At 38.8% G+C, this 26,387-nt stretch overlaps 1 protein-coding gene across 1 annotated transcript in view; it reads left to right on the top strand.

The window, feature by feature from the left end:
• Positions 1 to 5,615: 5,615 nt before the first annotated feature.
• The window catches only part of lgals8b (galectin 8b), a 40,864-nt gene continuing 20,092 nt past the window's right edge, over positions 5,616 to 26,387 (top strand). The window contains exons 1-5 of the mRNA XM_073832592.1: positions 5,616 to 5,840; positions 6,709 to 6,828; positions 12,939 to 12,965; positions 13,089 to 13,177; positions 13,257 to 13,422. Coding sequence (XP_073688693.1) covers positions 5,616 to 5,840; positions 6,709 to 6,828; positions 12,939 to 12,965; positions 13,089 to 13,177; positions 13,257 to 13,422 — 627 coding nt within the window. The remainder of the gene's footprint in view (positions 5,841 to 6,708; positions 6,829 to 12,938; positions 12,966 to 13,088; positions 13,178 to 13,256; positions 13,423 to 26,387) is intronic.

The following is a 26,387-nucleotide window of genomic DNA, read 5'->3' as shown; positions in this document are numbered from 1 at the left end:
ATGCATTATTAACTGTATTATGAATATGTCTTATGAATTATTATATTTATATCATTATTAATCTTTTTGACAATATGTATTCAATGCCTTAACAGTTTTACCCTGACTGACCTTTTGAGACATGACATGAGACTGTATGCTGTTGCTATGTAGCTATGCTTTTTCGTACATTTTGTCATATCTATCTTCAACAGACAGACCAATGTTCTTAGAACAAGAAGTACTTCTTAGTAAATGTGCATTTTAAAGTTAGGGTTGGTAGGCAAACATGCAAATAACGCTTTTGTCCACGAGGTGAGACATGAGTAATGTGTTCTTAATCAAAATTAGACATATAAGCGACCTATAGACTTCCTGTACTGTCTGGTTTTAGGGTATAAGAAGTGCAAAACCTGCATCCCTTGCAGATCGGCGACTTCACACTTCTTACTTCTTTCTCTCCGCTTCTCTCTTTCTCTCGGCTCTGTAACCTGTGTTGCTGTTTCGCTGTTTTCCCTGCTTCCTGTTTGCCTTGCCTTGCTGCAGAGTGGTCTGTGTTTGTTGCTCCCTGCAGCTTCGGTTTTCTGTTGGATTCTCTATCTTATTGTTAATTCTGCCGTTTTAAATTGATAGATATAGCTTAACTTGATTTCTGATCTTATCCATCAAACTAATCTGACTAATTTGATCGTTCGCCTTATTCTATAATCACGAGTGCAGCACATTAGCATTCCATTAGCCAGTTAACTTTCCACTCGCACTCCATTCACGCTTTTAACTCTTGTTTACTATCTTTAGCATTGCGTTAGCCGGTTAGCTTGTCATCTGCATTCCATTCACGTTTTTTCTCTTGTGTTTAATATCGTTAGTACTCCTTTAGCCGGTTCCGTTCCGTTTTTTTTTTTTCAGGAATTCGACAACAACAGTGGTAAGTTGGAATCTTTCACAATCACGGTGAGTAATGGCTTCTTCTCCTACAATTGTAGTCTGCACTGCTTGCCACATGTATAGCTTATCTATCTCTGTCAGCAGTGAGCCTAATACATGTGATAAATGCAGGAATATAGTCAGGCTGACAGAGAAAATTTCAGAACTAGAATCACGTATCCAAACTTTAATAGAGGATAGTAAGAATGTGAGGGCCTTAGATACGGTTTTGGATGCGACTAGCTCAGAAAGCCCTGTACATTGTTCGGTTCCGGTAACAACGCCCGTGCAGCAGGGCAACTGGGTGACTGTGAGACGGCATAGTCACGGGTCAAAACACCGCTCTTTCGTTCCGATCAGAACATCAAACAGGTTCTCCCCACTCAGTGAAGCACCCACTGAGAAACCTGAGGAAAGTGCTCTAGTAATTGGCGATTCTATTGTACAGAACGTGAAAATAGAGACTCCAGCCACCATAGTCCAGTGTTTACCGGGAGCCAGAGCGCCTGACATCTTGGCAAATTTAAAAGTGCTGGCTAATGCTAAACGTAATTTCAGTAAGATTGTTATTCACGTCGGCACTAATGATGTTCGACTTCGCCAGTCGGAGATCACTAAAAATAATGTTAAAGAGGTGTGTGAACTTGCAAGTACGATGTCATACACTGTAATATGCTCTGGTCCCCTCCCTGCTTACCGTGGTGACGAGATACACAGTAGACTGTGGTCACTCAATGGCTGGATGTCAAAGTGGTGCCCACGAAATAACATAGGTTTCATAGACAATTGGACGAGTTTCTGGGGCAGACCTGACCTGTTGAAAAGAGATGGTCTTCATCCCTCCGGATGTGGAGCATTTCTCCTATCTAGAAATATGGCACATAGTCTTAGCGTTTGCACTTGACTAACTGGGGCCCAGGTCAGGAATCAGACACACTGGCTAAATCGACCGTCTGCTAGCCGCCTCACGTCACAGAAATCAGTTAATTCTCAGCACATAGAGACCCTTTCACCTAGATATCACACTATAGAGACTGTGTCTGTTCCCCGAGCAAGAAAATACAAAAAACGCCTGAATCAAATCAAGACTAACAATTTAATTGATGTTCAACAAATAAAATATATATATAATACAGAGAAACAATTGATAAAGCTTGGCTTATTGAATATCAGGTCCCTTTCTACGAAAGCACTTTTTGTAAATGATATGATCACTGATCATAAGCTAGATGTGCTCTGTTTGACAGAAACCTGGCTAAAACCAGACGATTACATTATTTTAAACGAGTCCACCCCCCAAGATTACTGTTATAAACATGAACCGCGTCTAAAAGGTAAAGGGGGAGGTGTTTCTACTATTTATAGCAATATTCTCAATGTCTCTCAGAGAAAGGGCTTCAAATATAACTCGTTTGAAGTAATGGTGCTTCATATAGCATTATCCAGAGAAACAAATGCTAATGATAAATCCGCCGTGACATTTGTACTGGCTACTGTTTACAGGCCACCAGGGCACCATACAGACTTTATTAAAGAATTTGCTGATTTTCTATCCGAGTTAGTGTTGGCCGCAGATAAAGTCTTAATAGTGGGTGATTTTAACATCCATGTTGATAATGAAAAAGATGCATTAGGAACAGCATTTATAGATATTTTGAACTCTATTGGGGTTAGACAACACGTGTCAGGTCCTACTCATTGCCGAAATCATACTCTAGATTTAATACTGTCACATGGAATTGATGTTAATGTTGTTGAAATTCTGCAGCAAAGCGATGATATCTCAGATCATTATCTAGTCTCTTGTATACTCCAGATAGCTAAAACTGTAAATTCAACTCCTTGCTACAAGTATGGTAGAACCATCACTTCTACTACAGAAGACTGCTTTGTAAGTAATCTTCCTGACTTATCTGAATTCCTCAGCATATCCAATAGCTCAGAAAAACTTGATGATGTAATAGAAACTATGGAATCTCTCTTTTCTAGCACTTTAGATACAGTTGCTCCAGTGCGCTTAAAAAAGATTAAGAAAAACAGTGTAACACCGTGGTATAACGATCACACTCGCGCCCTAAAGAGAAAAGCACGAAAAATGGAACGCAGCTGGAGGAAAACAAAACTAGAGGTTTTTCGTACTGCTTGGCGTGAATGCAACTTATCTTATAGAAAAGCATTAAAAACTGCCAGATTGGATTACTTCGTTCATTGACCCCAATGAATTAATTAACTACAGACCAATTTCGAATCTCCCTTTTCTGTCAAAGATACTAGAAAAGGTAGTATCCTCACAATTATGCTCCTTCTTAGAGAAAAATGGTATCTGTGAGGATTTCCAGTCAGGTTTTAGACCATATCATAGTACTGAGACTGCTCTTATTAGAGTTACAAATGACCTGCTCTTGTCAACCGATCGTGGTTGCATCTCTCTATTAGTGCTACTGGATCTTAGTGCTGCGTTTGATACTATTGACCACAACATTCTTTTAAATAGACTTGAAAATTATGTAGGCATTAATGGTAGTGCACTGGCTTGGTTCGAATCGTACTTATCAGACCGTCATCAGTTTGTGGCAATAAATGAAGAGGTATCATTTAAATCGCAAGTGCAGTATGGAGTACCTCAAGGCTCAGTACATGGTGTTAGCTTTCATTGTTACGCTGATGATACTCAGCTCTATATTTCTTCGCAGCCCGGCAAAACATATCAATTCGAAAAACTAACAGAATGCATAGCTGATATTAAAAACTGGATGGTGAATAACTTCTTACTGTTAAATCCTGAAAAAACAGAGGTGTTAATTATTGGACCTAAAACCTCTACAAGTAATAACCTAAGACACAGTCTAATACTAGATAGCTGCTCTGTAAATTCGTCGTCATCAGTTAGGAACCTAGGCGTCCTATTCGATAGCAATCTCTCCTTTGAAAGCCACATTTCTAGCATTTGCAAAACCGCATTTTTCCATCTTAAAAAAATATCGAAATTACGACCTATGCTATCAGTGTCAAATGCTGAAACATTAATCCATGCGTTCATGACCTCAAGGGTAGATTATTGTAATGCTTTATTGGGTGGTTGTTCTGCACGCTTAATAAACAAACTCCAGCTGGTCCAAAATGCAACAGCTAGAGTTCTTACTAGAACTAGAAAGTATGACCATATTAGCCCGGTTCTGTCAGCACTGCATTGGCTCCCTATAAAACATCGTATAGATTTTAAAATCTTGCTAATTACTTATAAAGCCCTCAATGGTTTAGCTCCTCAGTACTTGAGCGAGCTTCTATCGCATTATAGTCCCTCACGTCCGCTGCGTTCTCAAAATTCTGGCAATTTGATAATACCTAGACTATCAAAATCAACTGCCGGCAGCAGATCATTTTCTTATCTAGCGCCTAAACTCTGGAACAATCTACCTAACACTGTTCGGGAGGCAGACACACTCTGTCAGTTTAAATCTAGATTAAAGACACATCTCTTTACCCTGGCTTACACATAAAACATTAACACATTCCTATAATTCAAATCCGTTAAAGGATTGTTAGGCTGCATTAATTAGGTCAACCGGAACCGAAAACACCTCCCATAACATCTGATGCACTCGTTGCATCGTAAAAAGAATGGCATCTACGCTAATATTAGTCTGTTTCATTCTTATTCCGAGGTCACAGTAGCCACCAGACCCAGCCTGTATCCGGATCAGATGGTCACTGCAGTCCCCCCGATCCAGTCCGCACCCAGCTTAGATCATGGATCACCACCTGGAGATGACTTTAATAGCCATGGATGTCAACCAGATGAGCTCCAGAGACGGATCGTCACTAAAGACCTCGCCAACCTAGACCGCCATCGGTGCTACGCCACAGGAACCTGATGAGTTCTCTACAATCGGACATTGGTACAAACTGCTGGTTTCGTCTGGCCAGAGGAGAACTGGTCCCCCGACTGAGCCTGGTTTCTCCCAAGGTTTTTTTCTCCATTTCTGTCACCTGTGGAGTTTTGGTTCCTTGCCGCTGTCGCCTCTGGCTTGCTTAGTTGGGGACACTTTCCAGCGATATCGTATACTTTTTGAACTGAACTGACGATGATATCACTGAATTCATTGATGAACTGCCTTTAACTGAAAATTGATTATCTACAATAATGCGTTACTTACACACTATTGTTCTGTTTAAATACTGTGCAGTTGCTTTGACACAATCTGTATTGTTACAAGCGCTATATAAATAAAGGTGACTTGACTTGACTTGACTTTTACTCTGATACTGGGTGCACCTAAACCATCTTATATTTCTATTAGACTTACTTCTCTCAGATTTGACTAGCTTTGAATTTGACTTTGATTTGAATTCTAATTTGATTAATTTAATAATGTAATTCTTGTTATGGCTGCTATTCTTTTAATTGTGGCATTCATTTTCATACTAGAACATATATATAACTTCTGGAAACTTTGAATAAATTTATAACCTTTTTGACCCCACCCGTCTGACTTCAAATCAATCATTTTTCCGCATCACTCTGGTATGGTACCATTGTTTGAAAATGTTCTTTAGATGTATATTACACTCCTTGGTCATATTAACAAATATTATATGGCAATGATAATAAAGATTAACAAAAGAATAACAAAAAAAAAAGTATTTAAAAATGTTAAGATAAAAGCATTTTATTTTGCTATAGGCTGTCATTTATTTCAGTGTACCCAATGTGTTTCCATAGGTTTCAGTTTGATTTAACATGTGGCTGCAGCACAAAGCCACGTGCGGACATCGCCTTTCACTTCAATCCCCGCTTCAGCAGCTCTCCGCAGATCGTGTGCAACTCATTACAACATGAAAACTGGGGAAGAGAGGAAAATATTGAACTCATGCCTTTCAAACAAGGAGCATCTTTTGAGACCATCATCTTGGTACTTTGTGATGTTTTCAAAGTGAGTGTAAAGCATCACATCACAGGTAGAAACACACCAGGGCCCATATTCACAAATAATCTTAAGGCTAAAAATAGCTCATAGCTTGTTGATTTAGCAGAAAATTAAAAAAATAATGGATTGGTGTCAATCCTAAATTTAGGACTCCTTAATGTTTGCTCTTAAGAGTATTTCACAAAGCATTTTAGCTCTAAAACTAGCTCCTAAATCTGTGAAACAATAGGAGTAGTAAAGAGGACTCCTAAGTCACTAAGACCAAATCACAAATAAGGCCTATCCTCTCTGCTGAAAAAAAAAAAAAAATTCTAATTGTGTCCACTACAAATACTATTACAAATAATATATATTACAAACCATCAACTTTTAACCATTAAAATCATTAATAAATGGTTTCCTGTACTGCTTTTTGGGACATATTCCAATAGAAGGTGACCAATTATCAGTAGAGATTAACAGGCACAATTACAGTTACCATTAAAACCAATACAATTTCTATTAACCAATAAAAAACATAAACATTTTTTGTGATGGGGGGGGCAACATAATATCACCCTCTAAAATATAATAAATCTCTACCCAATCAGACAATCACTGTGTGCACAGTTAGTTTGCATGCTGACATCTTTCATAGCAACGAGGTCAACCCCGCCCTTACTCTTAGCTTAAGATTTCTCTCTATTCCTTAGTAAAAGTTTGACTCTGAGTGCTAAGATAAAATGTTTTGTGAATACGGGCCCTGGTTAATAAGCATGGTTTAAAGAATTTTAACCCATAGATTAATCATTAGCAGTAGTTTTGTTGTTCTCTCTTTTAGAGAGAAGTTTTAGATTTGTCAAGTGACAGGAATTTGACTCATTTACTTTTGTAGGTAGCGGTTAATGGTGTTCACATTTTGGAGTTTAAACACAGAATTCCTCTTGAGATGGTCGACACATTTTCAGTCTCTGGAAAAGTAGAACTCCATGCCATTGGCTTTATCCCTGACTCAGTAAGTGACATGCACTACTAGTTAGTATGAACTGTTAGTATTATAGTCATCACCTGTGAAATAGCACAAATCAAGTATGGACATGATGTAGAGACCAGGAAAGAAAGGAAGGAAGTAAAATAAAAAAGAAAAAGAAAAATGTCTCAGGTTACATATGTAACCATGGTTCCCTGAGATAGGGAACGAGACACTGCATCCTCTAGGGGTCGCTATGGGAAATGCTGTCAGCGTGACTCGTGTCTGAAGCATACATACAAAAACCACAATAGTATTGGCCAGCGACAGCCTATTACTACCAGTGCAACCACAGTGTAAAGGGGTGTCGGTAAAACACATTTGCTGCTTCGTCTGAAACTTAGTCCAAACCATGCCGATGAGACTAGACGATGCAATGTCTCGTTCCCTCTTACAGAGAACTAGGGCTGGGCGATATGGCCTAAAAATAAAATCCCCGATTTTTTTCACAAAAAATCCGATTTACGATTTAAATCGATTTTTTCCCCCCTACTACTTTTAGCATGTAAAGAAACCCCAGCTTTTCCACAATATATATGGGCACCATATATTTAGCAGTATACATTGCAACTGCATCAGTGATAGCTTTCCACCAGGCCCCATTCTTATCATACCAGACACAGTAAATGTTTGTAAGACAAATAAATATGAGACGGGAGGAAAATATATATTTCCATGCTTTTCTCTTGGACTTATATCGTATACAAAAATATACAATTTTGAACACAGAAATATTAAATGATTTAAATAACTGAAACGATCTGCCAGCAGGTGGTGGTAAGACACTGATTTAATTACTGAATCATATTCATTTGATTCGTTTGAATGGATGGTTCATTCAAGAATATGAACGGGAAATTGAATCATTTCACTAGATTCGTTTAAAAACACACGTTCATTCATAAACGAAACACCGCTGTGTTTGAGTGGAGATGCGCAGCGGCTCAGCTGTGACTTGTTTCAGATTACTTTTGACGACAAAATAGAGCAAAATCAGGCAATAGTGTTATAGTCAGACAATGTAAGTCACTTAATAATAACTTCTTGTTTATTTAACTGTTATAATAAATCAATATCTCATTTACAAATTCCCTTAAAAATTATTAAAAGCTGTCACTCATCTTAGTTCGCAATATCACAAAGCTCTATTATAATCAACGATGCTACTGCCCATTCAGTCTCTTATTTACACTCTCTCTACACTTGAGATACATTAGTCAGCGTGCAAAACACATAGAAACCTTTGAAGCTCCACTCAGCGCAAATACAAATATGCTGGTCGCACTCGAGCCTTGATATGCAAATAATTCGCTATTGTCTTCAATCATCTCTCTACTCTGTTTATGTGATAAGTGAAATTGTATGTAATATAACAGGCTAACTTGCTAGCAAGCAGCTAATCATGTCCACTTAGTGACTCGCGTTATTTTACCAGAACGCGTTATTTGTTTTCCGTTCTGAATACAGCGTTAGTTAGTTAGGCGCGCCATCATGTGGTCGGACAACATTGCCTCTTAATTATTCTGCCATTAGTGCAATTACAATGTATCTAATATTTTTATTAAAAAATCGCGATACCTCGATTTAATAAAAAATGAAATCGTCTTAAAACGTAAATTCGAATTAATCGAAAAAATCGAAAGAATCGCCCAGCCCTACAGAGAACTATGGTTACATACGTAACCTGAGATTTTCTTTTGGGGGAACATCAAAATGTGTCCTCTAGTGGTCGCTATGGGGAACATATATACCCACGTTGCCATGTAAAAGGGAGTGCATGCTATATAAAATGAGCACTAAGTACCGACTCATTTAAGTTTAAGGGAATTGCCCCTGGGACGTTTGTGACGGCTGTTGGTGGCGTTCCGCAGAGAGGGGAGCATAGCCATACCCTATCAAAGAAGCCTGAGAAGTGAGAATCAACTCTTTACTCATAAGGCTGCATAGAAATAACAGTGTCCCCTGCCCTTGGGCTGTAGGGGGTGAGCTTCTGAGGGGATTATCTATAACCAACCCAAGTGGACTATGCTTGTATCTCGACAGTCTGCAAGAACAACAAGCCTAGAGAAATGTTACTCCTCAGAGTCAACACTCAAGATTGTGCATGTCATGGGCTGTCAAAAAGCATGATACAGATCTACAAACCTCTTAAACGTCTTACTAGTGCTCACCATAATAAAGAAGAAGAAATAACTCTTACCACTAGTATGCATGCTTAGACAAAGCAGTCTCTGAAGACCAAGAAGAAATTGTTGTGTTCTACCAGCGCCCCTTTATACTGTCATTGCACCGGTAGTGACGCCATAGGTTGTCGCCGGCCAATACTCTTGTTGTTTTTGTATGTATGCTTCAGACATATGGGCTTATTTTTGTGCCAATAAGAATGAACGTAACTTTATAAAACTGAACGTAACTTTCCAAGAAACAATCAAAAATATGCCACTGCAAAAGAAGAAAAACACAATGAAAATGAAAAAAATGAACTCAGTCGCACAAATTTAACATGCTCTTCAAATATGCTTCATTCTTTGTTAATGATTTTCAAAGAATCGTTTTCGTGAATCATGGATTTTGAATGCGTTGCCACAGCTTTCGCTTACACTTCGCAAATTTCCGTTTGCTTTCGTTTTGGCACAAACCTCTCGAGGGGGCAGGCTTAACAGCGATCTACTCTAATTGGCTAATGAGCTTTTGATGGACAGTTGCTCTCTGACCTGGATGCACAGACGGTGACGTCAGTGGCGCGTATATTGGAAAGTTGTTGCGGTGTGCAATATGTCGTGCTTTGTTTGTATTAAGTATTAATGTTATTAGTATTTCACCTACGGTCGTCTCTTAGTTTCTAAAGATGAGCTCCCAGGAGAGACACAGAGCGGCATCATCTTCCACCTCAGCTTGTCCCTCAGGGCAGCTTGAAGCGGACGTTCTAAAACGCTTAACGTGGAAAACGCTTAACGTGGCTTACGTACGTAAAAAACGACCCGCAATCCCCAAATTTCTGTCAAACCACTTGTAACAAACACTAACTACTATCAAAAGAACGAGCCCTTATTCCACAGATAAAGTGAATAATATCACGTTAAGCGTTTTCTCCCCCATAGAGGCCCATTATAAGGAAACAGCTTAACGTGGTTTAATTTACCTCAACAGAGACCCGGGAAGACCAAACTTCTGTCAAATTTTACTTATAATAAATGCTTGCTGCTGTCAAAAGAACGAGCTCTTATTCAGCATATAAATTGATCGCCTCCCATAGAAGTCCATTTAAAAAAAAAAAAAAACGTTTTAACGGAGCTTAACAATAACCGGGAAAAAAATAATTTCTGTCAAACGTAACATATAAACACTTGCTGCAGTCAATGAGATCTCATTCAGCAAATAAAGTGAATATATCACGTTAAGCGTACCCCATAGAATTCCATAAGGAAACAGCTTAACGTGGTTTAATGTATCTTAACAACGACTGGGGAAAACCAAACTTATGTCAAATATTACTTATAATAAGTGCTTGCTGCTGTCAAAAGAATGAGATCTCATTCAGCATATAAAGTAAATAATATCACATTAAGCGTTTTTTCCCTGGTTTGACATACCTTAACAACGAATGGGGAAAACCAAATTTCTGTCAAATGTTAGGCCTACATACGATAAACAGTTGCTGCTGTCAAAAGAATGAGCTCTTATTCAGCGTAGAAAGTAGCCTAATTAATATGTTAAGTGTTATTTCACATAGAAGTCGGCTTAACGTGGACGCTTTCGATGAATTGAGAACATTGTACATTTGTTCAGTTTAATTTTGTAATAAGCATGAAAGTTAAGACAGGTAACCTACATTTTTTTCGTGTCTCAGCTGTCTGTAATGATCAGTCCTTTGCGCAGACCTCATTGAAGTTAGCACGCATAAAAAATAAATATTTACCAAAACTATGCCATTCGTTTGTGCTAGATTTGTGCTGTTGAAATGAGAGTCAAATATATTTCCCCTTCTTAGAAATAACAAAAACAATTGGGGACAGTGATGTTTAGCTTGGCAGCAGAGTTTAAAAATAAATTTATTGTTGCCAACCGCAGCTCCGGGGTTTTTTTTTTTTTTTTGTGATCGATTGTACCGATTTATTTCTCCACCGTAAAACATTACAAATTTCTGGAGAAAATGTGATGGCACGCAAAGTTGGTCCAAATTCATGACTTCTTTATTATAAGTAAAATTTGACTGAAGTCGTTGTTAAGGTGCACTAAACCAGGATAAGCTGAGTCCTTATAATGGATTTCTATGGGGAACGCGTAATTTGATATTATTCTCTTTATGCATGTTCTTTTGACAGCAGAAAGTGTTTTTTTTTTCTATGGGGAATAACGCGTAACATATTATTCACTATACGCTGAATAAGAGCTCATTCTTTTAACAGCAGCTAGTGTTTATTATGTAACATTTGACAGAAATTTGGTTTTCCCCAGTCGTTGTTAAGATACGTTAAGCCACGTTAAGTTATTTCCTTATCTATGGGGGATGCTTAACGTGATACATTCACTTTATATGCGGAATAAGAGCTCATTCTTTTGACAGCAGAAAGTATTTATTATAAGTAAAATTTGACAGAAGATTGGTCTTCCCCAGTTGAACAATGTTAAGCTTTTACCTTAATGAAGTTCTATAGGGAGAAAAAGCTTAACGTGATATTATTCACTTTATTTGCTGAATGAGATCTCATTCTTTTGACAGCAGCAAGTGTTTATATGTAACGTTTGACAGAAATTTGTTTTTTCCCGGTCATTGTTAAGCTCCGTTAAAGCGTTTTTTTAATGGACTTCTATGGGAGGCGATCACTTTATATGCTGAATAAGAGCTCGTTCTTTTGACAGCAGCAAGCATTTATTATAAGTAAAATTTGACAGAAGTTTGGTCTTCCCGGGTCTCTGTTGAGGTAAATTAAACCACGTTAAGCTGTTTCCTTATAATGGGCTTCTGTGGGGGAGAAAACACTTAACTTGATATTATTCCCTTTATCTGTGGAATAAGGGCTCGTTCTTTTGATAGTAGTTAGTGTTAGTTACGAGTGGTTTGACAGAAATTTGGGGATTCCGGGTCGTTTTTTACGTACGTAAGCCACGTTTAGCGTTTTCCACGTTAAGCATTTTAGAACGTCCCTTTCAAGCTGCCCTGAGGGACAAGCTGAGGTGGAAGATGATGCTGCTCCGTGTCTCTCCTGGGAGCTCATCTTTAGAAACTAAGAGACGACCGTAGGTGAAATACTAATAACATTAATACTTAATATAAACAAAGCACGACATATTGCACACCGCAACAACTTTCCAATATGCGCGCCACTGACGTCACCGTCTGTGCATCCAGGTCAGAGAGCAACTGTCCATCAAAAGCTCATTAGCCAATCAGAGTAGATCGCTGTTAAGCCCGCCCCCTCAAGAGGTTTGTGCCAAAACAGCAAACGAAAATTTGCGAAGCGTAAGCGAAAGCTATGGCAACGCATTCAGAATTCATAATTCGCGAAAACGATTCTTTGAGAATCATTAACAAAGAATGAAGCATATTTGTAGAGCATGTTAAATTCGTGCGACTGAGTTCATTTTTTCATTTTCATTGTGTTTTTCTTCTTTTGCAGTGCTATATTTTTGATTGTTTCTTGGAAAGTTATGTTCAGATTTATAAAGTTACGTTCATTCTTATTGGCACAAAAATAAGCCCATACAGACACGAGTCACGCTGACGGCATTCCCCATAGCGACCCCTAGAGGGCACAGTTCAATGTTCCCTAGAAATGGAACTGCTTCATAGCAGTGCTTCGTAGCCACCCTTTGCTTCCAGCGCTGCACACACTGACTAACTTTAAAGAGTATTATACACCTGTTAAATGCCATATATGCATATATACATCTTCTAACAATTTATGTTTGTCTACATAAATTTAAAACCTTCAGGTGTTAACCTAAAATCAAAAAATTTAAGATTACGAAAATAGTAAATTCAGTCAAGTGTGTCCAAGTATCTGATTGTTGTATATCAGATCATTTATGTTGGTGAAAAGGGTAAATAATATGCATTTTAAGTAAATTACATATTTTCTCTTTTTGCATAGGCAGTATTTTCAAAATCAGGTGACCTAGTAAGTTCAACATCCCTTCAGCTGATATTAACAATCGATTTGCATTTTTTTTTTCATATGAATATAATGATTTATTAATATAATGAAAACATGACTTACTACACATGCTGTGTCATTTTGCAGAGCATACCGTACAAGGGCAGTCTACTTAGAGGTGTCATTCCAGGGCAGCATATAACAATCAAAGGGCACATCAGCTTATTCCCTCACAGGTAGTTACTAAGCTTATATTTTGCACAGTTATGCCCTTTAATTAACACCTTTAACTATCTTGTTTTGTCTCTTTTTCAGTTTCACTGTTAACCTGAGGTGTAGCCAGTCAAACAGCATTGCACTGCACCTGAACTCGCACATCAAATCTGGCATGCTTGTAAGGAACTCTCTTCTCAGCCAATCATGGGGCCCAGAAGAGTGTGAACTGCAATACTTTCCCTTTTCAGCTGGAAACTACTTTGAGGTACCTCTACCCTATGCCACCTATGTACTGTAGACATATGTCATTGCAAGAGCACTGTTTTACATAACCATGGTAAACTGTCTTGAGGGTATATATTATTGAATGAAGTCAGATAATTTGTGATAACAGGAAAGCAATACTGTTTGCAGTTGGACTCAAATATGTATTTCGTGTCAGTTTCAAATTGAAATGTCCTGAGAGTGGCGATAAAACACATTCAATACGTGACAATGCACATTTTCATTACGCTGCTTGAGGTACGTATTGCAACTGATCAGAATTCAAATATCTGGGGAGTGTTGCTAAAGGTTAATACTCTCTTGTGTTGGAAATATCTCCTACATCAAACCCAACCCTAAGCCTACCCAATAGTGTTAACAAATGCAAAAGTAATATAAAATACATTTGTTGATGCAGCTGTGCTATTTTAACTTCCTTATGCAGATTTTGTTTCACTGTAGTTTTTGCATCAACACCCAATCCAGTTACATATGCAAAACACCATGCTTGAAGACAAAGAGTCGTAAACTTTCTCTCCAAAAGTTAAAGTCGCCATTGGCTCTTTGACCCCCGGAGGTGTGACCTCCACAGATGTTAAAAGGCCTCACATCTATGATCCACCTAGCTTTTTCTTTTTGGTCTCTTCTCTCATCACTTTCTCATCTTTCTTTTCATCTGTTGGTGGCAAAGTCCCAGACACTTTTCTGGCTTGCTTAGTTGGGGACACTTCATTTCCAGCGATATCATATACTATTCAATGATAAACTGCCTTTAACTGAAAATTGTGTGGTTATTGTTGTCCTTTTGCATTGTTGATTTTCCTATTTAATACTGAAGCTGCTTTGACACAATCTGTATTGTTAAAGGCGCTATACAAATAAAAGTGACTTGACATTTGGGAGAAAACTTTTCTGACCACCACTGAATCAGAATAACATCTTTGGAGTTCATCACTCTTCAAACAAGGAAGAGCGCGATGACGATTTCAACACCACCAAACCTTCAAACCACCAAGACTTTGAACCGAGACTGCATCTGGATGCTCATTTAACGGCCAAGGCAATGCAAGTTTCGTACATTTGACTAAACTGACATTTCAATGTCCCTTTAACAATTCCGATCTTGTTACATGCTCTAATGTATTAAAGTGGAAATGAAGCAGTCAGTCAAGTTTACATTATTTAGGAAAATAACTTTCACTTTAATAAAAAAATATATATATAACAAACAATGATTAATGTAACCATTACAAAGAAAAAGGGCTGTTTTGTTATAACTTTTGGAGCAAGGGCACCTCAATCTAGCAATACCTATCACAGTGTGTAAGTATTGCATTGAAATCTATTTTGTGCTTAAATGGCTTAAAACACTTTAATATTTAAAACATGTGAGAATGCTAAACGTTATTGAGGAAGGAGCACGCCTGACCACTCATATAGGTGATTACTTAAACACTGCGTCCTTTTCCCAGCAGGAAAGCTAAATGTATTCGCAGGTGTATTTTGTATTTTATCGAACATAAATGTCGAACATAAAATATGTTACATACAACTGGTAATTTTTTTTTAATGCAAATGGACTGACATAATAAAATGCGACATATCGTAGAAAGAGTTGTTGTTTACATTGCGTTGTTTAAAAAAACATACTATTTTCCACATTCTGTACATTGTTGCTCCTCTCTACCCCGCCTTTATGAAACGCTTCGATTTTTACAAAACTCATTGTTGATGGAAACCGAGGTGTTCTCTGATTGGCCAGCTATACGGTGTGTTGTGATTGGCTGAATACCTCAAGCGTGTGAAGGAAATGTTATCATGTTTTAATGCCGTTTCTCGACGCGATGAGACAGAAACAATAAAACCCATTATAAACGAGGCATTTGTTGCATCCAGTGGGGACATAGCTACTGATTATAATGACTCATACTGTCATTTTTACGTGTTGCGATGCGCTGTGCTGCGTCATGCCATGTAAACATAGCACCATGTCTGCATTTGCGATCATAGAAGAAGAAACAACAAGCACTACTCGAAACTGCTCAAAACTCGCATTTAATTAGTCAGTACTGAATTCTTTAAATATTAAAAAAATATGTACTTACAGGCCATCAGTCAAAAGCGCAGACTGTCCTTGCAACTTGCCCCACTTTAGCCTTACCCCTTTGTGTACCGCTGGCATTGTAAGCTGCACATTACCCACTCAAATATTTGTGGTGTACTGTTCCGGAACAGTATTGTAAATATAACTTAACCACTGATTTCTAGTTGTATCCTCGTTTGGAATGAAGTACTTTTCGCTTTGCGTCTCCTCAACATGGCGGCTGCAACACTACTACAGCCGGTAAACGTTATGCCTTCTTTCTTTTCATATACATATGGGCGGTGTTATGTTAATCTACTCACCCCACGATGTGGACCAGTGGGAGCATGTTTGAACAAGCCGTTTTAGGGGTGTGTGGCTGAGTCTTATTTATAATAATAAAAATCTGTGCACTTTCAAGGATGCGCATTTAATACATTGGCGGATTGTAGTTGCCCACCGGACTAGAAGCGCAGCGCCTTGTTTAGAACAATTCAAGACAGCAGTCCAAAATGCTTAATGTAGAAGCTCACTTCAGGAATTAACAAAGTTGCATCAATGAGTTTGAAGTACAGTGTTTGACAAAACAAAGCAAACAGAAAGAAAAAGGGCAATCTATGGCTATTATTAGCTATATAAAGCATATGGACAAACACATGGATCCCAGCCTAAGATAAAGTCATTATGAACATTAACAATAATTTGGGATAAATATAATGTGATTTTATGGTAAACTATGTAAGTGGCACTCTGTGGTGCAGCAGAATTCGAAACAGCATCCTGAGTCACCATGGACAGTCCTTAACTTTAAATTAATGTTGTTGTGTAATGTGCGTGAAAGTTGTGTTCGTTCCTACATTAACAGCAGAGTTTTCTTTCAGAATCATCCTGGGTCCAATTAGATTAATATTAAAATAAAGTAATGCGTGATTAAGACACCCTTTGCTCTAATGCTGATGTTGTTGGTTTGCAAAAGCAAAATGGTGTAATTATTGTCACTTAAACATACTAACATAAAAAAAAAACTTTTTTATAAATTATGAATATATTGACTATACCATAAGCTATAAATAAAGACTGACAAGAAAGGTGACATGAAACTATGGCCAAAGGTCTATCATAAATGTGAAATGATTGGGTGCTTGGGTTTATGTCCCCACCAGTGTCAAAAGCAAAGCTATGCCCTTGATCCAAATTATGGTGAAAACGTAAAATATTTGTGTGTTAACATTTGTGTGTTAAAAAAGTCAAGAAATGCTTATATTACTTCACTGGATATTTGGAGTGAACCCTCCCTGTGACGTCACATGCTGTGGTATTGGTATTGCAAGATGGTGGCACCCTTTTGTTATATGTTTTTTTTTATTATTATTAAAGTAGAAATCACTTTACTAAATAATGTAAACTTTACTGCTGTACTTCCACTTTAATACTGTAAGAAAGTTATTTTCTGTGGCCACAATAATAACATTTATTAGAGTTTATATGACTGAATGTTTGCTAAATGAACAGAATTGGTTGATTGTAATATTAATTCTGCCGCAGTTACTACTGGCAGCTGAGATATATAATTATAAATAATTTTAATTAATTTGTATAATTCAAGTATAGCGCTTTTAACAATACAAATTGTTGCAAAGCAGCTTTACAGAAAATATTCTACAATATATTTAATAGTAGCTTATTAGTGGCGACTGTCAAATTGATGTAAATATGGCAGAATTGTAAAGTAAAAATAAGTTAAATAATGACGTAATCAAACAGACGGTAAACACTTTTACAGCAATTATTATATTTTGCAGTCCAACTTACAGCCAAATTTGGTAGTTCTGCATGTTGTTTTAGGGTTGGCATCTTCTGAGGTCCTCTAAGGGTGTACTCACACTAGGCACGGTTTGGTAATGTTTCTAAAATGGAAGAATGCTGTTTTTTGTAACTCAGGAAATATGATTTTCAAAGTTGCTGTGTAACCCAATGAACACTTTATAATATGTTCAGTTGTAAGTCATTTATAAGTGATTAGTTCATGATGAAATAATCATTTACAAAACATTCACAAATGATTAATAAGTGATATGCTAACAATTTGTGTATGTTTTGTTAATTAATTTACAAGTAAATTACAAATTTGTTTACAAGTTATTAGTTAATGATAACCAATCATTTACAAAGCATGACAATACATTCACAAATGGTTATTAAATAATATGTTAGCGATTTACAAATCGTCGTAAATGATCAAAAATAGCATATCATGAAATAATCAAACAGATCCTAAGTAAGTGGTTAATAAGTTTATAGTTAATATATTGAAATGTCAACATTGTACTATTATCTCAATAAATATTTGTTAATCATGAACAAATGATGATCAATTATCAGTATATAATTTATCTATGTTTCAGTAAAGTTGCAATTATTTGAAAACTATTTTCTTTTTTTAAATAATAATAAATTATTTGCTGTCAAGTAAACGTGTAAACCCTTTCTCCCATCAGCACAGACTTGCATTCTTTGTGGAGTGTGTGGGATCTAGTAATAATGTAAACCGGTTTTACCCTCCACTGAAGATCACATCAGGTGCACAGTGCTAAAATACTTCATGTGTGTCAGAGAAGACATCTTTACCCTCACCAGTCAGCCCTTACATTGCAGTACACACTACAAAGTTTTCAAAACATGATGTGTAAACACATGAATAAATTATTTACAAATCTTTCTGCATCCCCTAATCTAAAGTGTAAACAAGTCCTCACCTTTAAATGTGTTACACATCATGATCATGTAGACCTTTCTTACACGTTACAAATGACCTGGTGTACACAAGGCATTTAAAACACTTTCTGCATCCCCCCAAAGATCTACAGGTAATGAGTAAAACATTTACAACTGATGAATTGTTTACACTTTAGATTAGGGGACGCAGAAAGTGTTGTAAATGATTTATCCGTGATGTGAACTTCAGTGTAGGGTAAACATTTGAATGATTGACATTTCAATTATTTATAAGTGATTAATAATATATTAACTAGTAACTTATTAACTATTTACTAAGGATCTGTTTGTTTATTTCATAATATGTTATTTTTTTAAGATAACTTGCAACAGATTTGTAAATCGTTAGCATATTACTTAATTATTTGTGAAGTATAGTCATGTCTTGTAAATTATTAGCTCATCATTATCTAATCAGAATCAGAATCAGAATCAGAATCAGAATGAGCTTTATTGCCAGGTATGTTTGCACATACTAGGAATTTGTTTTTGTGACAGAGCTCCACAGTGCTACAGAATGACAGTGACAAGACGATACATATTATAAAAAGAACAATATAGAAGTATACAAGACAGACAATGTGCAAAAATAGCAAAGACATTTGAATGGAAGTAAGTATGTGCTTTAAATAAATAACGGAAAAATGAATAAAGAATGTATAGTGTTGTATGTTCCAGGATCAAGTGTTCATGAGATGGATTGCCTGAGGAAAGAAACTGTTTCGGTGTCTGGTCGTTCTAGTGCTCAGTGCTCTGTAGCACCGACCGGATGGTAACAGTTCAAAAAGTGAGTGTGCTGGATGTGAGGGGTCCAGAGTAATTTTGGCAGCCCTTTTTCGTACTCTGGATAAGTACAGATCTTGAAGGGTAGGGAGGGTTGTACCAATGATTCGCTCAGCAGTCCGGACTATCCGACGTAGTCTTCTGAGATCAGAATTTGTAGCTGAGCTGAACCAGATGGTAATTGAAGTGCAGAGGACGGATTCAATGATGGCAGAGTAAAACTGTTTCAGCAGTTCCTGTGGCAGGTTGAGCTTCCTCAGCTGGTGGAGGAAGTACAGCCTCTGCTGGGCCTTTTTCACAATGGAGTCTATGTGAATGTCCCACTTCAGGTCCTGAGAGATGGTATTTCCAAGGAACCTGAATGACTCCACTGTGTTTACAGTGCTGTTCATGATGGTGAGTGGGGGGAGAGCAGGGGGGGGTTTCCTGAAGTCTATGATCATCTCCACAGTTTTGAGCGTGTTGAGCTCCAGGTTGTTATGACTGCACCAGACAGCCAGCTCTTTTACCTCCTGTCTGTAAGCAGACTCGTCACCGTCCTGAATGAGGCCGATAAGTGTGGTGTCGTCTGCAAACTTCAGGAGCTTGACAGAGGGGTCTTTGGAGGTACAGTCATTTGTATACAGGGAGAAGAGCAGTGGGGAGAGGACACAACCCTGAGGGGCGCCAGTGCTGATAGTCCGGGTGCTGGATGAGAATTTTCCCAGCCTCACTAGCTGCTGCCTGTCTGTCAGGAAGCTGTTGATCCACTGACAGACTGATGTGGGCACAGAGAGCTGAGTTAGTTTGGGCAGGAGGAGGTTTGGGATGATAGTGTTGAAGGCTGAACTGAAGTCCACAAACAGGATCCTCGCGTAAGTCCCTGATTTGTCCAGATGCTGCAGTATGAAATGTAGACTCATGTTCACTGCATCATCTACAGACCTGTTTGCGCGATAAGCAAACTGCAGGGGGTCCAGTGAGGGTCTGGTGATGTCCTTCAGATAAGCCAGAACCAGTTTTTCAAACGACTTCATGACGACAGATGTTAGCGCCACAGGTCTGTAGTCGTTAAGTCCTGTTATTTTGGGTTTCTTTGGAATGGGGATGATTTCCGAGCGTTTCAGAGAGGCGGGGACTTCACACAACTCCAAAGACCTATTGAAGATCTGTGAGAAAATGGGTGCCAGCTGATCTGCACAGGTTTTCAGACAGGCTGGTGTGACACTGTCAGGGCCTGGTGCCTTTCTTCTTTTGTTCTTTTTGAAGACCTTGCGTACCTCATCTTCACTGATTTGAATGGGTGTTACAGGAGTGGGGGAGAGGGGTGATGTTGGAGGTGTAAATGGTGTCTTTTCAAACCGACAATAGAACTCGTTCAGATCGTCTGCCAGTTGCTGATTCTGCAAAGTGCTGGGGGATGATGTCTTGTAATTGGTGATGTGTTTTAGACCTTTCCACACTGATGAAGAGTCACTGGAATGAAATTGGTTCCTTATCTTTTCGGAATAATTTCTCTTTGCCACTTTGATCTCCTTTTCCAGTGTGTATTTGGCCTCTTTATACAAGACTTTGTCCCCTTTCCTGTAAGCATCATCTTTGACATGACGAAGCTGTCTGAGTTTTGCAGTGAACCATGGTTTGTCGTTGTTGTAAGTTAAGCGAGTCCTGGTAGGAATGCATAAATCCTCACAGAAACTGATATATGAAGTAACAGTCTCTGTAAGCTCGTCCAGATCAGTAGCAGCAGCTTCAAAAACACTCCAATCAGTACATTCGAAACAGGCTTGTAAAGCCCGCTCTGTTTCGTTGGTCCATCTCTTTACAGACTTTGCTACAGGTTTAGCAGATTTAAGTTGTTGCCTGTAGGTTGGTATAAGATGAACCAGGCAGTGATCAGAAAGTCCCAAAGCTGCCCGTGAGACAGAGTGATATGCATTCCTTATTGTGGTGTAACAGTGGTCCAATATATTTCTATCTCTGGTCGGACATGTGACGTGCTGTCTGTATTTTGGAAGTTCACGGGAGAGATTTGCTCTATTAAAATCCCCAAGAATGATTAAAACAGAGTCCGGGTGTTGTTGTTCTGTCTCTGTGATGTGATCAGCGAGTTTCTGTAACGCCAGGCTCACGTGCGCTTGCGGTGGAATGTACACACTCACGAGAATGAACGAGCAAAACTCTCGCGGCGAATAGAACGGCTTACAGTTTATGAAAAGCGCTTCAACATCAGAACAGCATATTTTCTTTAACACTGTTACATCTGTACACCACCTCTCATTGATGTAAAAGCACGTCCCGCCGCGATTTCCCCGTCGATTCTGCGTCGCGGTCTCCTCTGAACAGCTGATATCCCGGGAGATGAATCGCGCTGTCCGGTATAGCCGCGTTCAGCCAGGTTTCCGTGAAACACAGAGCAGCAGAGTGTGAGAAGTCCTTATTTGTCCGGGAGAGCAGAAGGAGTTCGTCCGTTTTGTTTGGTAGAGACCGGAGATTCGCCAAATGTATGCCTGGCAGTGTCATCCTGAATCCACGCTGACGAAGCTTCACGAGCGCGCCGGCGCGCTTCCCCCGCTTGCGCGTCCTGCGCGTCCTGCGCGTCCTGAAGCCTTTGGTAAGCGCCGTCGCTCCGCCAACTATGATGTTGAGCAAAACGTCCGAATAATCAAAAACCGGTAGGAGATTTTGTGGTATGTTCTGCCTAATGTTTAGCAGTTCATCCCTTGTAAAACTGATCGTGTTTGCAAAACAAAAAACAGGAAAAACGAACAAAAACACTAAAACAACTGGAGAGCTAAGCACAGAGGCTGCCATTCGCGGCGCCATCTTGTTTTGTAATCTTGTAATCACTTGTAATCCATCTTGTAATCACTTGTATATGATTTATAACTTAATCTACGAAGCATAATTAAAATACTAACATATCACTTATTAATCATTTATGAATGCATAGTCATGTTTTGTAAATGATTAGTTCATCATTAAATATTTACTTGTAAATGACTTGTAAATGAAAAAACTAAACTTGTATGATTTATAACTTAATCTACGAAGCATAATTAAAATACTAACATATCACTTATTAATCATTTATGAATGCATAGTCATGTTTTATAAATGATTATTTCATCATCAACTAATTACTTATAAATGACTAACAGCTGAACATTATTATAAAGTGTTACCCATGAAAGGTTTTTAAGGTTTGTAAAATTCAACCCACAATTCAAAGGACTGTAATAAAGTGCCTGTTAAGATCTCAAGCTGATTTTCTGTTTTTGTTAAAGGGGTCATCAGGTGCCCATTTTCCACAGGTTCATGTGATTCTTTAGGGTCTTAATGAAAAGTCTTTAATATACTTTGGCTCAAAATTCTCAATAGTGGTGTAAAAAACACCCTTTTACCTTGTCAAAATCAGCTCTGCAAAAAATCAACTAATTTTATTGCATGGTCCTTTAAATGCAAAGGAGCTCTGCTCGCCCTGCCCCTGTCTGCTGTGGGATTATGAGCCATAATGTTTACTTTTGCAACATTTAGCCACGTTTAGCAGCAAAACTTGCCAACAAGCACATTATTAGGAAAGGCTGTTTGCAAAGATGCATAAAAAACAATTATACTTACTACTGATGTGGGTGAAGCTGCATCAGGAACGATTCGCACAAACATAGATGCATATGTCGATCGGAAACAGCGCTTTCCTTTTAAAAACAAAAGTAACGTTAATCCTCTGTGTCTTCAGCAGCTCAGATGTCAGGGGTAAATGACTACTGCTATGTTCATTATTACATCCAACAACAGAACACCTCAATTACTCAATTGGAGACTTTCTTGTCTTCCCCTGCACCTGAGTCGACACAATGGCGATCGGAATCTGACTGTTTCAGCTCAGTGAGGGTGGGTCTAAGGCAGTGGTTCTCAAACTTTTTCAGCAGGAGGCCCCCTTGTAGGGTGTATCCTTTTGTGCCCCCTCAAAAGAAAATTCATGATGCAAAGCATCCTCGAATTTACAATTTTACTTAATAATTTTAGATTGTGCCAAAACCTAATGGATTTGTACAACAACGGCGTGCAGGTCGGACTGGTGACAGGCACGGGTATTTGCTCTTTGGACTCAATCTGGTACACGCAGCTGCTCTCAAATGATCCTGTGTTTTTCACGCTCTGTCTGAAGACCGTTTAAAAGCCCTTTCACACGGTACTTGGCAAAAGGTGGAATCGCTGCACGGCTTCTTCTTTCACTTTCTCTCGTAGTGGAGCTGTTGTTCGCGTTCTCTCGTTGTGCAGTTAAGGCGGTGTTCGCGACGCGTGGTCTCCGGGTGAACGTAGTTGCAAACAACAAGGTCACATTTCATTTTACTAAAAATGAAATAAACAAAACATTTCGGAAAAAGGGAAAGGGCCTTAGGAGTTTTAATGAACCAGTGTTTGGAGGTTTAATGCGGGTGCCGTTCGGGTCACGGTTTTTATGTCAAACGGGTACGGAATTAAAGTAGTGCTGCTGTAGGATATTGGGTCAGGTGTTCAGTCAATTAACTTTATTGAGGGTGTGGGTTTATCAAACAGGAACCGTGCAGGACTCTGCTGCAAGATAAGATGCTTGCTGTGCTTTCGGTTGAGTTTATATGGTTTAAGTGCTTTAACGGATAAAATCTTCAAGCACAGTGTGCACTTGTCACAAGGACGGACTGAGACGTGCGGATCCATTTGCAGCATTTTATTCAGGCAAACAAACACAAAGGGGCAGGCAGAAATCGTAGTCAAAAACAGGCAGAAAGGTCGGGGCTGGCAGCGAAAATCAAACACGAGAGGGAGTCCAGGAATCAAACACGGGAAAACAAACACGGGAAGAAACGCTCAGAAATGCAGCCGGGGCAATACAAGACTTCACGAAGAAGCTGTGTGTGTGAGTGGCTTAAATGCAGTCCTAGAAATGAGGTGCAGGTGTGAGTGGTAATCAGTGCACTGAGAAACAAGGAGCAGGTGAATGCAGTGATTAGTGCAGTGGCTTGTGGGGAATGAAGTCCATGATGTGTAGTGCAAGAGTTTATGATGACAGGACGACTCAATTCGTGACAGCACTGTTGTCTGCTGTCACTGTATTCCATAACGCCACATTTTATATCAAATTTACACAGTTTCATCTGTTTCATGCCAGACTTTTCTGTATTAACTCTCTCAGCTGAGACACTGCATCCTCTATCTAAAAACGTATCCATTTTAAAGAGTCTTCGCATTTATCAACATGTTCATGGCTAACCTTTCTGTGCACTACATCAACGGACGTTTCTAGAATTTTTATGCGGCCCCCCTAGCACCATCATGTTGTCACACCGACAAGAAGCTGAGAATGACCTAATTTTAAAAAGGGGATATTACTTTTAAAGGTGTCATCAGGTGCCACATGCACTTTTATTTTATTACAAGTTATTTGAACTGAAATGTGTGTTGTGAGTGTGTGTAAACAAACCACACTAGAATGACAAAGATCCACCCAGTAGTTTTCTTTTAATTTAGTAAAATGATTTGCCCCTACTCAAATCAAGCCATTCTCAGATGCCTGTCTGTGTGGCGTCATACCGACAGAGGCCGCTCCCATGACAGTTGATAGACACTTCTATGGTTTTAGCATAGACCCTCCCTGAGTGAGAAGTAAACTGTCGGCCATTGTTTCGATGCTGGAGCAGAGTGTGGTGTACAGTTGTTGGGTGTAACAGCGAACACAGCAGTCGTCATTTACAACCGACATCTGAGCCACTTAGGACACAGTGGCTGAATTTTGTTTCTGAAGGGAATGTGGCAGACGATCTACCTAAATGGTTTCATGTTTGCGTGAACAATTTCTCACCAGAATTGCTTTATAAACAAGGGTCAGTATAAAGCAGGTTTTTGCTAGGAAGCTGCTCCTGAAAAATGGATCTGTACCATCTATTCGTGTTCCTGCTTCATCTTCACCTGAAGAAGTGAGTGTAATTTCTTTCTATATGATTATTTGCAAATCGCCTTTTCTAATAATGTGCTTACATCTGAGAGTGTAACTTACACTCTCAGAGAACATGGTGATGTCGTCTTCTCTATGTACATCTGTTTCAATATAATTCCTAATCGCACGTTTATAATGAAAAATGTGTTAAGGTGATTGTCTAGTTACAAACTGTTTTCAAACGTTATCGTAAAACTACATTAAGCTTAGCTTTGTAACACTAGGTGGTTTTAAACGGTGTCTGTTAATGATTAAGAAGTCATGTACAATTAGTATAAATCGTTTTGGATCAGTAATAAGATCTGCATTAAGAATTGTAACTTTAGGGAATGACGTGACCCTTCGGCAGCAATGCACGCATAGTCCTTTGCTCTGCTCACTTTGCCAATAATTATATATCCTGTCAGTAAATTTTGAACCAGTCTTTATTTAGTCCACTATGAGTATCGCAGTAGTCAAGGACAGCCGGAAAAGAGAGAGTGAACAATCGCCAATAAAGAAGAAATTCAAAGATTCCACCAGCTCCAGAGAGGACCTCGACGCTGCTATAGCTAACGGTATCAAGCTAGCGCTTAAGGAGCAACAAAGTACACTCGATTCGTTATTGTAAGAAAAGCGATTGACTCTTCACTGACCCCAACACTCTGTGATCTAACGTGACATCTGCATATACAAACGACCAATGATTCTATAAAAGAGATAAAAACAGAAGTTGAAAAGCTAGTTGTTGCGGCAAAACAGACAAGTGACAGGATCAATTCTGTTCAAACAGCTGCACGTGAGGATATGAGGACTGTCATAAACTTAAGAAATCAGATAGAGCAAATCACAGAAAAAATTACGACTTTGAGGGCAGCAACAGGATAAATAACGTAAGACTGGTGGGGTTACCGGAGGGGGCGGAGGGCTCTGATGCGGCTGGCTTCCTCCGAGCTAGTCTTCCCAGGTGGATCCCTTTGTGTGTTTGACGGAAGAAAAAACTCTGATCGGCCACATACTCTAATCTTCTATGTTTTAAGATGGCATGACAGATCCTGAAGGGTGCTCGGCAGGCATATCCGGTGAAATATGCTCAAGACAATGTCACGCTACTATTTTTTCCTGATTTTAGTCCAGCCACGACTACCAAGAGAAAGAGCTTTAATCCAGTCTTGAAGAATATGACAGCACTTGGTCTCCTTTCTCATCTATGGTAATTAAGTTACGGCACAAAGGTGAGCAGATGATGTTCGACTCTCCTCAATAGGTGGAGGATTTTGTTACTTCACTGTCACCGAACACATGCTCTGCACGCTCGTCCGCTGAATGGTAAACAATAATGATTTTTTTTTTTTGATTGAAAGTTGTTATTATTATTATTATTATT

The sequence above is a fragment of the Garra rufa genome, unplaced genomic scaffold, assembly GCF_049309525.1.
Source record: "Garra rufa unplaced genomic scaffold, GarRuf1.0 hap1_unplaced_004, whole genome shotgun sequence".
Lineage (NCBI taxonomy): Eukaryota > Metazoa > Chordata > Actinopteri > Cypriniformes > Cyprinidae > Garra > Garra rufa.
This window is presented reverse-complemented; position numbering and strand designations above follow the sequence as displayed.